Raw genomic sequence first — 15,762 nt, 5'->3', positions numbered from 1 at the left:
TCTTTGATTGTTGAACCTAAACTGTTAACTGAGGTGTTATTAGTTTATGGTTGTGATCCAATTGTTTTATTTGCTTTACTACCTGCTTGTGCCATGTTTTTCTCTTTACTTGCCTTTAATCTGCTTTTACTTCCCCTCTATTTTACTGTTTAATTCATGTAAAACACATTAAAACGTCTTTTTACTGAACTGTACGTTACAAATAAATTTGCCTTGCCTTTGTGCCACATGCCTTTAGGTAGAAATTTGATTGTAATGCAACTCTCACTCTTTTTTTCAGCCACTAAAGGCTGTTTTTGTGCTATAGTATATAAATTGAATGCTGAATATGTATTGAATATATATTATACAATTTTCTTGAATGTTATATCCACTGTTATATTCACTGTATACATGTTTGTACAGCAGTTGAACAAAACAAAATCATCTCTTAAAAATTGACTTAAACAAGGCTGTCTATTATGCAGCAGTGCCATGGAGTCAGTGGGAATCGCTATATTGACAAGAATGGCTTCTATTTGAAACAGTTAGCCCTCCACTCAACCTCATATTCCACTCTCATATTATCTTGAAACCATACTTTAAGCTAGTTATATAACACCATTAAAGAATATGGAGATATAGTTAAAGCCAAAGAGCCCTGATGTTAATCTACCTATTTAATCTTTAGTTTCTTAGTTTTTTTTCTGTGGTTTGGCAAATCTACATCCTTTGTCACAAGACACTGTGATTATCATCTATTAAAACCTTGAAGTTTTTGTTTTTTTCTCTATTAAATTATCATTTAAAGCTTTTTTTTTTATAAAAGTCACATAGCGCAGCTCAGCACACACACAAGAGAACTTGTTTTGTTTTAACAGCAATTGCTGTTCTCTGCAGAGGCATGCTCAAAAGTCCCTGTTAAAACCCCCAGCTGTTCCAAAACTGTTAGTTTTATTACATCCAGACAAAGAACAGATGTACACTGTCCCTCCCATCCCTGCTTACCTCTCCTCGGTGGCCCACATAGATAAAGGCACACATGGGCATGAAGGCACCTGTACCACAAGCCAATAGGTGAGTACGATTGTACGGCTGCAGAAGGCGAACAAAGTTGGCACACTCCGTCTGCAAAAATAAATCCACAAAGACTAATTAAAACTTTTTTATACCTATAAAGTCAGCATGACATCAAGAGATCTGAATGAAAAAAGCCTTTAGGTGCCTAATAATATGCTGAATATGTACTGAATGTCAACAGGACACCTGTGCCCATGATTAAGGATGAAAGAACAGACACATCAAGGTTTAAAAAGGAACAGAAATACACAAAATCATAGTAATTTTGATTTTCATCATCATTATATAGCGCTTTAGAAGACCTGCAGCTGAAAACAAATTGCTAATTGCACGTCTGTGACTCCCATTTTAGCAGATTTAATGTAAAAGTTTCCTTAAAAGTGTTCATATCTTTAGCGGGTAGGCTAATATATATAAAGAAAATACTCCGGCCAGGTCCTTTTCAAAAGAACCTGAGAAACAAAATCGAATCTTTATGCTAGAGCAAACATGTCGACCCTTCTACATAAAATAAGACCCACTGACAGCAGACTAAATGTGAAAATATTGTTAGCAGAGGATACGACTTTAAAAGAGAATAAGTTATAGAAAATGGAAGAGGACTCAGATGAAATGTTCTTAAAACAAATCAGCAGAGAAGAGCAAACACAACAGATGTGGTGCCTGAGGACACAAGTATCATGATATTTTCACAAGGATTCAGAGGAGGTGGGGGCAGGACCTCTCTATTTATCCTATCTGTAAAAAAAGCAACTGACCAAAGTTTTGTCTGCCCAGAAGAATCAAATTGCTGGTTTTCTTTAACTGTAGTTAAGAAGCTCATACCTCATTTTTAACACAATTACTGTTAACAATGTGTTGTCTGTGTGTGGTCCAAAATACTCTTAATTCAGTGGTTAAAAATCAGTTTAAAGGAGAAACACGATAAATTTGTCTTCCTCATACCAGAAATGATTGAATAGAAGTAAAAGCAGATTGATTTTGAGTGCTTGAAGAGTAACTTCGAAATATGACTTATTACAATAATATTTTATTATACATTTTTAATTTTTTCATCAAAGTAAAATAATTAATACAGTAAACAAATAACAAATTGTAATACAGGTTATTTACTATCATGAAATGTTTTGTTAGGAAGATGTTCCTTGACACTGAGAAAAAAACAGATGGAAGAAAATGAGAAAATTTAATCTCGGATGGAAGCATAAATGAGATAATATATACTGTAAGTAATATATACCAGAGATTACTGCTTTTCTTACTTTATAATTATCTAAATGTTAGCTGTGAACATCTCTATGTGTGCATGAGTTGACCTTGTGTGTTTCCACTGGTGTTCCTTGTGTGTGGGTGGTGTTACCCTCAGAAAGCTGCTGTTGTCATTTCCTTAACAGTTTTAGAAATACTGGAGATAGATATGACCCATGCTACAATGTGATGAGTTTAAATTAAAGTGGTGTGTCATCCTATGTTACCTGTTTTAACACCAATCAAAAAAAGTCATAGAAAATATAGATATTTTTTAGATTAGAATAGGAAATTCTGACATATCATAGGAAAAAATGCTAATTAAAATAGACTTGTGTTTGTGAGAATAGATTTGTTATGGTTCTCATTTGTTGTGACTCTGAGTTTTCTGTTATCAGTTGTTTTGTTTTTATTTTCCATAATATTCTAGCATTCTTTAGTTACTCTCTGTTGCCCCCTTGTGATATCTTTCCCCTTGGATTCCCTCTTGCCAGTTCCACCCACACCTGCCCCTCATTCAGCTCGTTAGTCCATCCTTTGTTTTGTTCTCCTTAAATACTCCACTTCTGCAGTCACTCAGTGCTGGTTCCTTCTCTATGCTGTACTCATCTACTCAGCTCATCTGCCCGTGGCTCCTCAGGCTCGTTTTTCCCCTTGATGTCTCCATGGTTTTGGTTTGTTTTATATTTTAAGTTGGATTTTTGGATTTCTGCCTCTGCTACAGTACCTTGGGTCTGCAATTAAACCTCTCAGAACTCATCTCTGCTTCACTCGTCTCTGCATCTGGGTCCTCGAGCAACCTCACCACCCACTGTTGACAAGATTGAGTTGTACTGCCCACATCTTTAAAGCCAGTTTAATGCTGGTGACAAACGTATTAACATCAGTTGATGGGTTGAGATGCTGATGATGTAACCTGGATTTTAGAACAAATTTCCATTTTAAAGTATACAACAAAATAACTCAAGAATAACTTATATGCTCCAGAGTAAAAGTAGAACACTAAATTCTTATTTCTCTTCTAGTTTGAGGAATAATATAGGTGTTACTATGCTTGGTTTATTTCCAAGCATAGTACCTCCACCCCGACACTGAAGACCTCTGCTTCAACATGATTTATCAACAAATAAAGAGGTGTTGATGTCGTGCAAAATTATCCACCCATTTAGGATTCAGCAGAACACTAATTTCTACACTATTGATTCCAGTATACATATAAACTATCTCAATGGTAGCACATTATCAGCAAAACCAAATGTCTACATAATTCTCTCTTGTTTAAATGCATGTAAATCATTTGCTTCATTTTTTTGTTTTTCGTGACAGCAAACCTCTAATGGTATCACTCCACTCTAAAAAAACATGTTGGCCAATCACAGAGCCCCTCAACATACAAAAATCCAGTGGAGACAATAATGATATGGAAGATGTCACCTCATTCACCAATTTTAGGGTTTAATTCAAGGTCGATCTCTAACCAAACTGAAGGGATTCTATTTAACCATATACTATATTTAGAAATGTGACTTTTATTTTGTTTCATAACAGTGTGTCTGAGAATTACATTGTAAATGGATTAATATTAACTGCTACTTTAACTTGTTTGTCAATTAATTAATTAGTGCTTTATTTATTATTTCTTCATTAACCAAACCAGACACCGGGAAGGTTGAATGTGTTAGATTTGCTCTTTTTATTTAATTGTTTTTAGCTTTTTTTTTGTCAATTGAAAAATGCTGGATTTAGAAATACTTGTACTTTTGGAAATACTGTGTTAGGTTAGGGGTCTGAATTATCTTTGGAGTACATGTAAAAACTGGTTTTAACAATTCACACTGCAGCCAGGAAGATTAAAATGTAAAATATGTATTTTTTTTGTTGAGTTTTATTAAATGTCAAAAAAAGCTGAGTCACCAAAAAAAGCAAACACTGTGTTTTTCAACAGGATGAACGATGTCCAGCTGAGCTGAGTCAACCCACCATGTGTAAATCTGCCTTATGTTCTGCGAGAGCTTTGTCCTCGAGTTCTTAGGTACCTTTGAGACCAAGGTGTTGAATGAAAGTTGAAAAGCTAAAATATGTCTCCAGCCTTCTAGTCTGGGATTTAGAGTGTTACCATTCTGTGTGGTCTTTTAGAGATGGGGTGGCAGCAAAGGAAGTGTGGTTCAGCAAAAAACGAAGTGGTTTGATTACTAAAACTCTTAGGGAGAAGTTTTCTTGCCAGAATTGAAAATTACAGCATAAATAGCCGATGAAAACAAAAGCCCACAATGTTCTTAGTGTTTAGCTCTGGTTATTAGGAAAGATTGGCTGACCACAAATATTCCCGCACAGAAATATACGCAAACGGTAACATTGTTTATGTTGCCCACAAAAACCCTTCAGTGTGTCCTGACCAGAACAATTTTACATGTTAAATATTGTTTTATGCATTTTTACAGCCTCATTCATTAACATAAATAAATAGGATCAGTGCCATGCTGTCAAAGCGGTTCTCCATGTCTCTACAATTTACACTGCTTAGAGTAATTCTATTGTCAATATTGTAAATTAATTACCACATAAAACAGAAAGAATTGTTTCCAGCAGTCATTCAAAAGTTTAGCCACACTTGAACATACAACGGAAAAGTTCATCGCCTCTTTTCAAAGAAACAGTAAAGCAATCTGGGTTTGATTTTTTATTGTTATTTTTTTAAACGGTAATTTCTGCTTACTATTTAACAAGGGATATATATATCATTACGTTCCCTTCACCGTATGGAGGTTAATAGAAAACCGCACGTTGAGGGAAAATCTGCCATTTCCTTCAATGTGTAGAAGCTTGACTGACACCAACACTAAAAGAGTATTACAAAACTAATGCTGAAGAAAGGAAAACTACAAAAGTATGAATTCATGACTCCTGTATTAAACTAAGCTACATTTGACAGGCATGTGCATATAGAATCTAAAAAGTTAAAAGACTGCTTTGGAAAATGTACAAATTACTAAAATGTTCAGCTTGTGAACTGAGGTGTAGTGTGATAACATAACACTAGACATGTTAGGTCAGTCTTCCTGCTATTCTTTACCAGTTTTGTTTTAGAAACGTGTGACACATATGTGACTAAATAAAACCACTAAGACCAATAAACAATTGTATAATTCTGAAAATGTAATAATTTCCTTTAGATTATTTATAGATACAATTCCCATAAATATCAGGTCCCACAGTTAGTCATACACAAACCAATTATATAATATGATTTATACTCTATTAAAAGTGGTCCACTCCCTTTGTAATTCAATATTTTTTTTTATTCTGTTGTTCATTAAAAGATCATTATCTTCCTAAGGAGGCTCAACAGATTGCATTGATTTAATGTCTTATTCTGAGCCATGGGCAACCATGTGTTTATTTATTATAAGAAAAATAAATTTATAATGTTGTGTATAGATATATATACATGTTATGTTGAGCTCTAAGCCACAACATGGTGACATTTTTAATCACCTCTTGGAACTAAAATGTACTTTTGCCGTCATTAATTAAATACTTAGTTTTAGGACTTGGCATGTACAACATAACACTAAACTAACACCAATGACAGCTTAAGTACTGAGACATGATGTATGAACAGTAAACTAGCTGGGGCAAAGCAAGTTTTTGACAGAGGGTACTTTGGTCTATAAACAATTCTAAGTAGGAAAGAAATGTAGATTCCTAATGTTAACAAAAAGCGTAAAACAAATTAAAAGTTGCATAAAAGCAACATATGTATGGGTAAGAGACCTGAACGGCTTCACAGCTGGAAGAACTGGACCATCCAGTTGTTTGGTTTCTACAGCTGCTAAAAGTGAAATGAGCCAGTTCACATTTCCAGTAAGAAGGATGGTTATTCTGTATATAATGAGATCATTTTCTTAATACCCACAATTACCCCTATCATATTTATGAAAACATGCTAATTTTAACATAAAAAAATTATTCATGAACTTTTACTATTAATGCTGAGGATAAATAGTGTAATAATGTGAACAGCTCATGAAAAATCTCATTTACAGACCATTTTTAGTATTATAGATTGTATAGATACAGACTCTGTAATTTGAACAACTTACATTCAACAGTTGTATTGCATTTGCATCTATATACACAATCACCAAAAAACACCTATGCAGCAGTAACATCGCCCTATTTGTTGGTATAAAACTACCTGGGCTTTGCAAATGGTTTTTCTCACTGATGAACACACGGACATGTTTTTCCTACATTTTTGGCATAATGATAATTCTAACTGACATTGACAGCTTGCCAAGGAATCCCTTAATGTTTTCAAACTTAATGGAACTTTTCTGGTAAAATAAAAGGTTAAATAGAAATTTAAAAAGCCCATCACCAGAGCATACTATGCATGTGTGGGGAGGTTGAAGCCTCTGTAAAGCATATGGTGAATAGGCTTGTGGGAAACACACAAATTCCATTGGTATACAGTCTTATTTATTTTTTTATTATTTTTCACAGGAAATATTTTTAAATAACTTATCACCAATATTTAACTATTAAATATTTAAAAAGAGAAAATGTACTTAATATACTTTCCCTTCTCCAGTGAAGTCAAACCAGTCTTTGAACACACGATTGGCAAAGAGGGAGCAAACCTCAAATACAACCAAACAGCTCTTTTGTTCTTAGGCTTTATCATTGAACCTGTTGGATACTTACAGCTATACTGTTATCATGCCAAAAATGTGGCATAGAAAATGGGGTATCTAAAAATATACCTTTGATAAGATTAAGAATTTCTACAAATTTCTGTCATTAATGTCCTGCCATACATATGTATTACAAAGTTGTGTAGAGGCAATACACTGCATAGCATTACATGTCTCATTTTCTCTGCTAGAAAGAGGAATAGCAGCCTGACTTATATTTAGTCAGCTTTCAAGAGTAACATACAAACCGATGAAGCGGAAAACAATAACAGAGAGAACAAGGTAGAACAAGTTAAAGTGAAGTCACCAAATTCTTTCACTCTTCCTCTGCCTGGTATTTATTTGCCTCAGCAATGATTAATGGCTGAGGCAGCTGTGAGGTTTTCACTTAGATACAAACTGCATTTTCTTGCTTTTTTCCATAAAAGACTTTTCTTAATAAGACACATGGCACAGCTGTAATCTAAGGAATACATTTTAACATAAATGCCCTATTACCATTAAAAGTCAAGTGTTTTCTAATTTCAGTGCCATTTAAGTCTATAAATATCTTATCACATCATCAAGCCTATGTACACACAAACACACATGTATGTTAAACAGAACAAGGTGAAAACCTTTCACCTTTCAACTCTGCCTGTCTTAGACATGCACAGCAAACAGATGGGCCATAACACATGCAGACCTGCGTGAGGTTGTCAGTGTTACGGGTGTGAGATCCTTTCACTCAGTTTAAAACCAAACAACTGACAGAAAACGGCATTTCTGAGGGAAAGCAGTAGGGCATCAATATGCACAGCCTTTTGACTTCCCTTCCACAAGTTAGATAAAGCACTGCAGGCGCTAAAATCCTTCAATGTGTCGTCCCTCCTCTGCTTCTGCACATCTTCCTCCAAATGATTCCTATGAGCATCATTTAGGAGACACTCAATAAAACTGCTATATGATACCCCAGACACACCTGCCACTTCAAACACATACAATATATCTTATATGTAAATCCCAGAGAACACCAAAGGCTAACTTGTTCCAGATGCAGTACCCTGTCAACCTTTTTGGTGTTTTCTGAACTATGTTTCCAAAGTGACAGTAAAATAACCTCAGGATTCTTTTGTCAAAACCCTTTTTTTTGGTCTAGTTTCACGAGTTAAAGAAGATCTAATTTTTCCATTCCTTTTATTATATGTTCCTCATTTCATAGTTAAATTGCTTCATTTAGTGTTTAACTGAACAGTGGGCACAAAGAACTGTACCTCTATCCAAATGTTATCGAGTTCAGCATCAGTCATGCCAGAGGGCAATATTTAGGATCCTTTATCTGGACCCTGGCCAATACAAGATTTTAATAGAGTGATTCTATTTCAAAGATCATCTTATGTGTTTGGTAGTTCATTATTAGAATGTGAATTATTGTTCTTTATTAGTGGATTATTGAAGAACATGGGTGGTCTTTGAACAACTTCACTTTGTTAAATCAAAAAAGTGGAGATAACTTTCAAAAAAACAACACAGACATCTTTGTTCTCAAAATTTCATTTTCGATGTCTAATCTGGATGTATCATTAACCCCCTTTTACTCATTGACACTGGCCAGATTTAATACATTAAAACAGTGAACCATGACTAGGTACAAACATCGAAACATAAATGAAATGTAGGAAAATAACTGGTTATTGTCTTTTTAATGCACTGAGAACTACTTACAGTATCAATGCCACCAATTAATAGTTTACATTTCTTTTTGGAAACAAAATAAAAAGCAAATGTTTAAACCTTTAACAATTGACAATGCATTCTCGAGTTACTTGAAGAAACCGGAAAACTGCATACAATGGAAAACCAAAGATCAGCTGATAAGCTTTCAGAATGCTTTCTCGATTTTACAAGCTTTTTTAAAGTATAGTTGCTCCTTTAGAGGGGAGTTTAGAGGTTGGATCACTTAGGCTAGAAAAATCAGAGAAACCGTTGTATTGCTTTTGACAGTTATGCAAAGAAAGAGTCCATTATTTGGAAGACAGATAGATTATAAAGGGAGACACAAGGACTCAGTAGGAAACAAGAAACACTATTTAAAAATTGTGCAAAAGGATTTACAATTAACAGATATAAATAATGAACTAAATAAAAGAATATCTACATTTTATTGCATTCCAAAATAAACATGATAGTTTCTGTTGGTCTTTCACATAAAATCCCCATAAAAAGCATTTAAGCATTGTAACATGATCAAATATATAAGCTTTAAGTTTATCTATAATTTTATAAGCTGTAATATTTTGAAAAACTTGTTAAAAAATATGTATAGATCTCTTATATGCTCACCTGTTCCTTCCCTGTTTGAATACAGTCTTCTCTGTTTCCTGGTAATGGAGGCCAGTAGATCTGTGAAGGAAGACAAACAAAGACAGAAGAGAGAATATAAGAAAAAAAGGGACTAATGCAGCTTAACAAGACAAACACTTATTCAGCCTTAGTGTCATTAGATATCAGCCACAATCCATAAAGTTTACATCAGATACATTAGTAGCAATTTAAAGCATATTATAAATAACAGATATTTAATCAACAAAAAGCAAATCCTACAATGGAAAAGCTAAAATTCTAAACATGGTATTTCTATCTTTAGCCATGGTTAACCCTAAAATATTTTTTGAAAATGCCTTAAAAAAGACTTTTTGGGCTTGAAACTCTGTTATTTCAGAGGAAGCAATTAAGGTTTTCATAGGCTTATTATATTCTGTTCCTTTTTTACACCTATCTTAGGGTTCTTAAGAACATTAAGACTGTTGATCTTAAGTCCAGTTACAGTTTTTCTGTTGAAGTATATCAATGTGCCTGAGTCTGTGAAAAAGTCTGAAGTCCACTTTTTCTTTGCAAAGATATCACTGACAGAAATGAATTAAACTTTTTAGACGAGTTCCCACTGCAAAGGTCCAAGATTGTCTGTCAAAGGGCAAGAATGAGTAAATCTGTTGGATCAGTAAGCGTGCAATGAAAACTGTACCCCAGACCATGAGACTAGTTTTTCCACTGCTTTCTGTACGCTATATGAATTCCTGCTGTTTCTGAAAAAGGAAGTCCAAGCCTGCCTCTGTTGAACTTCAGTGATGTTGGTTAAACTGTTGCTTTGTGCTGCCTTCTAAAGACAATAAGCATTTTTCTGGTCCAGTAGGAAACTGTCTTTGTTTTGGCTAGCTGAGATGAAAGCAACTAAAAAACAAATGATCCAGACTTGCATCAGTTTGACTCACTGAGTTCAGAATGTGCATGGAGAACATGTGCATGTGTTTAGGGCCCATGCTGCAGCTATATAGACAGAGTGAGGATGAATCAGAAGCAGTAAAGTGCCTTGTTGGCTTTAAAGCTGAACCACATTCCCTCCTTGTACCAATCAGATGGACTTCATGTCAGCAGTAAAAACCTGTGAGGCACACTGTATATCATCTAACATAAACTTCGAAATCATAAAAATCCTCCTGGTTGGCTTTTGCAGATAAGATAGCTTGAAAAAAAGCCACAAAAAATTATATAAACCTGCGTCTGATTTCGTACTTTGTCTCATAAACATTAATTATTTGACAATTGAAAAGAAGTAACAGTATTAACCTAATCAATTTAACAACAGAATTTTTAAGTCTTAACAAATTTTCTTTTTTTGTCTCCATTTCATTGATTTTAGATGAAATAGACTACCCATTAAGCCCAGGCCAACTGGTGGCTCCTTAATCAACTACAAGGATAATATCCAGTGCAAAAAGTTGCTCATCAATTTTGCCAGAAAAGATACAAGAGCTGGTATGTCATCACTTATCAAATAATAAAGAAAGCTTTCAAAGTTAGGGGGCGGTTATCTAACACCTGATTGGTCACCCTGCACATTAAGGCGAAGCAAATCGATTACAGAGACTGTGATCCACAGGTTGTGAACATACTCTGATACAGTAGGTGGCAACTCGATTCGCGTTAACCCCGCCCCCTAACTTTGATGGGTGAGTTTGACAGATTCTTTTAATGGTTTCGATGCACTGCGACACAGGACCATGAAATAATTAAATGCACACTGAAATAATTATATATATATTTTTTTTATAAAATGAATACGTATTTTATTAAATTAATGACACATTTATATATTTAATTCCTTATTTTTTTAATGAATTACACATTTAATTAATTGTTTATCGCTGTATTTATTTATTTAATTGTGGCACTTTATATTAGTGACGTGGTTTTAATTAATGAATGACACATTTATTTATTTAATTCCACATTTAATTAATTATTGACTCATTTAATTATTTATTTAATGCTGTATTTACTTATTTAATTTTGGCACTTTTTATCCTCCATGGGGGGGTGTCTTAAGAGAATTGACTTATAAATTACACTTTACTTTGGAATAATGTCATGATTTTGGCGTGGATGGCTGGCTTGATTGCCCACTTCATTTACCTGTGTAGCTCTGCACTGTTTCTTATCACTGCTCATCTGATCCACCTGCTCCTCCTTCTATTTAAACTCCCTGGTCCCAGCCATCAGTGCCAGAATATTATTGAGCCCTGGGTGTTGAGAGTTCTCCAGCATTTCTATAGCGTTCCGATAGCCTGATCCAGATCCATTTCTGTATTTGGACCTTTGAGCCAACCTGCCCCTGTCAGATCTGTTTGCCTGGCCTGTCTTAGGACTCCTGTTGGATTCTTCTGTGGACTGAACCTGGATCTGCCTCTTGACTTTGCCCTGTGGATGATCCTGCCTTCCTTCGTCTGCTCGGGGCCCTGATCTCCTGTCAGGTCTGCAGCCTTCTAGACGTCCACATCTGGAACTCTTTGCCAACATCCACTGTGTCTAATCAGCCGACCGGCTGGAATCATCCTTGTTCTTTAGGCACGGACTGTCAAACCAGGTTAGTGACTCACGCGTTCATAATCATCCTCCATCAGATTATCGTAGTCTTTAACCTATGTTCAGATCCGTTCAGTCACTATTTTGAGTAAACGCTTTTTAAGTAATTTAAGTCTTGTCTAAATTCTGCATCCTACTTTCTGAGACATTATAGTTAAAGTTTAATCAAAAAAATATTAAAAAAAAATAAATCATAATGGAAAACCCAACAGGCCTCCGGGTGTTGGTTCAGGTAAAAGCTTCACATGTCCAGTAATTCATTATTTCCTAGAGCCTGAGTATTTCTGAACTTTATCACAGCTGTTTGAACTGTCTCCTGGGGTTTAAAATGCAGTCTAAAGCAGTATAGATAGAAATAGATACTTTTGGAAAGTTGAATGAGATGGAAAAAAAAAAAAAGATCAAAGCAAGGAACGGTATTATGAGTTCCAAACCAAATTTAATATAAACAGAAAGTCTTATCTAAATCTCACCAGCCTATAACCATACCAACCTTAAAACAAGGCCAATTTTAAAATTATCAGTAAGATCCTGAAATTAGGTTCTATTGGCTGTACAGGTCTCATCCAGAAGGCTCCTGTTACTGTAATCCAAAATATTGCTGCATGAGCCCTGACCAACACAGAATTTCAAAATCTTGTTGATCGTCTGCAAAATGGTTTTGGTTTTGATCCATTTCAGCATAACTTGGCCGGTCTGAACCACAAAGATCCCCCATTGCAGACTTCTTATTCAGTATTCCTAAGAAGAAAAAAAAACTAAAAAAGAGGGGTAGCATTTATTTCTATATATATTACATATATTTAATATATATGTAATATATTATATACATATATTTCTATATTCTATATATATTATTTATCTCTCTCCCTCTCTCTCTCTCTATACATGTATATATATATATATATATATATATATATATATATATATATATATATATATAAACAATACTTTATATATTTATTTATATATATATATAAACAATACTTTATGATCTAAGAAAATGGGGGGAAAAAAACATTTTTCAGCAAATACATTCTGCTACTCAATGTCTGTATTGAAAATTGAAAATTTTTTAATTCGTAATCATATTAGAGAAAATGAAATATGATTGTGGTTGGTCTTTTTTTTTTAAGACAGCCTCATCTTTTTACTTAATGATGCCATGACTTCTTAGACATCTGATCTGCTGATTTTCTTCCAGTCATGAAGAGCCTTCAGAAACAATAATGTGAAATGTGAACTAAGCTGAAATTAAGTCAAAAATGAGGTGTCATCCAAATGGGTCAAATCTCTAAAGATCTGTATTGAGTATGATGCTGAATAATTCATAGAATTGTCTGTCTTGATGGCTCACTATAAACTCTGAGTTGGCACATTTTACTTAGACTAATATACTGTTAAAATCCACCCTACGCCTATTAAGGTCCCAGGGACCTAACTACGTGTGTTGCAATTTTCCATCCATTGTCTACATTTCTCAGTTTGCACGAAATAGGAAGTACAGCCAAACTTCCACCTGCTGTTGATGTCATTCATCAAACTGTCCCTGTGGCTCCAAAACACACTGTTTGATTTCTAATCTTTCTTTAAACTTTCAAAGATAATCCTTTTAATCTACTGACGTCTTTCCTGGATGGGAGACAAACAAGTCACGAAAACAAACTGTCCTTTCACTTTAATCTTTAGCTGTAAATAAATTATTGTAAAAAAACATCAGTAGATTCAGAAACTTATAATACTCAATACTTTATTATTCTTAGTTCACAGCCATGAGAATTGCCAGAGGTTTGATGAACTCCATATTAAATTTAAGCATAAACTTTATCACATAAAAGGCATAAATAATGTTTTTTTTTTTTTTTTGTTTGTTTTATCTTGCAAAAGTTGGAACAAAAGTACACAACATTTGGCTTTGTGTATTAAGGCTATAATGAACAAATGTGCAACAGCGGGAAGATTCAGTTCGGTTAAAAAATTGCACTGTATGACCAACACCATCAAAACTCATTTAAAGAACAAGATACGTGCCCTCCAAGGAGATATTTTCACTTTCATCACACCCTCCGTTTTTATAAACACATCAGTTCTAACACTGTATTCCTTTCATGCTAAAAGGATTCCTGTTGGGTTCAGCAACGTTAAGTGAGCCAGAACACATGCCATCACCAGAGTCACCAAGGTAGATGAGCTCCCCCTGTTCAGTACATGTAACCAAACACTTGGCAAAATAAACATGTGGTCTGAATGTGAAGAAACATATAAGACATCTGTGACAGCTAATCCTAATTAAAAGCCAGGAAAGCAACAATGAACACTTTAGTTTTACTACAATATCCAAAGATATTATATATCAAATACCCTTGTGTATATGTTTTACTGTGAAGAAAGTGAACTCTGTAACATAAACATTTCCATTAAGGTTTCTGACTTATTCTACTTTTCTAGTAAATGATACCAAGATCATTTCTAGACTTTAAGTAGTGAATCATGCATAAGCTTTTTCTGCTTTTTGTACATTTGTCAGTACTGATATTAGGAGTTTAATTTGTTTTTTTTTTATCTCTTTTGTTTTTTCTATGTGTTTGGAGCTTCAGAAACCACATAAGGTTGCCATTGAGAGATGGTGCTACAGGTCTTGCTTCAGATGGTGGAGCCAGCAGGTGTGTTACTGAATACCTGCAAATCATCAGCAGTATAAGAGGTGCTGGATACTTTACTATTTTTGCCATTCTGGGGTTACCTCAATAAAGCTCATTCTGGATCCTCCATCTGTACTAAACTTGATTTTCTTGTTTAATTTCCAAACCTACAGTACCTGCTCCTCTTCCCCATCCACAACCTCCTCTGAACCTGACCTGTCCACCCTGCAACATACCATATCTTTATCACTCCGCTGTCTAATGGAAATTGCTCCATGTCTCCATGTATACTGTCCTCCTGCTGTGAAATCATCTAGTTCTTCTTTTAAGGTTTAAGTACATCTTTTAAGGTTCTATATCATGCTTTTTAAGACTTTTTAAAGTCAACCACAGTGTAGACATCTATGTGATGAAATATTGCATTTGGCACTATGGATTATGTATTTGTTATGAAGGGTTGTTTATTATTGGGTGTTTTCTGGTGCTTTTTTCCAACCCTGACAAAAGAACCAGTGTCTTAGCTGTAATGCCAGCTCTCCCCTTATGAGTATCACCCATCTCATCATGTTGCCTAAGACCCACTACTATATCAGTGTTGCGCCACTTCACGTGATTAAGCTCCTCTTTAAGAAAGCTGAAAAAAGTCAGACTCAGCTGGAAAATGAATTCATGCGACTTAGACATTAGCTTAAAAAGAGCAGTAGCTGTCACTGTGCAGATTAGGTGGTAAAAAATCCACTTCATCACAACTATGAGTAGATATTATCTGTAATGTGAGGTGCTTTGCCTTGCAGATTGGAAAAACTGTTGTTGCTTACTGGGCAGGTGAGGCGTGATAAATATATGTGCTTCCTGGAGGGGATAGATTACTGTTGTACACTGAGCTGTGATTGCTGTTTTATGTAAGACAGTTCTCTCACTTTCCCAAGACAGGCAGAGCAGAATTCAGGATGATTACCTGGACATGCAGAAATCAATCAGAAATATCCTTTCTGGCAGGATTTTGGTGAAATGATATCATTGTTGCAGAGTTAGAAGCTCCAGAAGTCGATTTTGAAATATAACTTGAAAAAATTCTCTTGTCTCCCGAGAGTGTTCATACATAAGGGTCAGAAAGCTAGAAATTTAACATGTAACTTGCTTTGTAGAAAGACCAGGTCTGAGCTTCTAAGATACTCTTGCAGAGAATCACAAGCAGCCTGTCAGGTTCCATT

At 34.8% G+C, this 15,762-nt stretch overlaps 1 protein-coding gene across 1 annotated transcript in view; it reads right to left on the bottom strand.

Moving 5' to 3' along the window:
- The window catches only part of sema3g (sema domain, immunoglobulin domain (Ig), short basic domain, secreted, (semaphorin) 3G), a 74,158-nt gene that overhangs the window by 31,615 nt on the left and 26,781 nt on the right, over positions 1-15,762 (bottom strand). Inside the window, exons 3-4 of the mRNA XM_015399798.1 lie at positions 9,327-9,386; positions 988-1,107 (exon numbers count right to left, since the gene is read on the bottom strand). Coding sequence (XP_015255284.1) covers positions 988-1,107; positions 9,327-9,386 — 180 coding nt within the window. The remainder of the gene's footprint in view (positions 1-987; positions 1,108-9,326; positions 9,387-15,762) is intronic.

The sequence above is a fragment of the Cyprinodon variegatus genome, unplaced genomic scaffold (genome assembly GCF_000732505.1).
Source record: "Cyprinodon variegatus isolate N-32 unplaced genomic scaffold, C_variegatus-1.0 Scaffold1047, whole genome shotgun sequence".
Taxonomy (NCBI): Eukaryota; Metazoa; Chordata; class Actinopteri; order Cyprinodontiformes; family Cyprinodontidae; genus Cyprinodon; species Cyprinodon variegatus.
The sequence above is the reverse complement of the archived record's forward strand: the minus strand, read 5'-3'. Positions and strand labels throughout refer to the sequence as shown.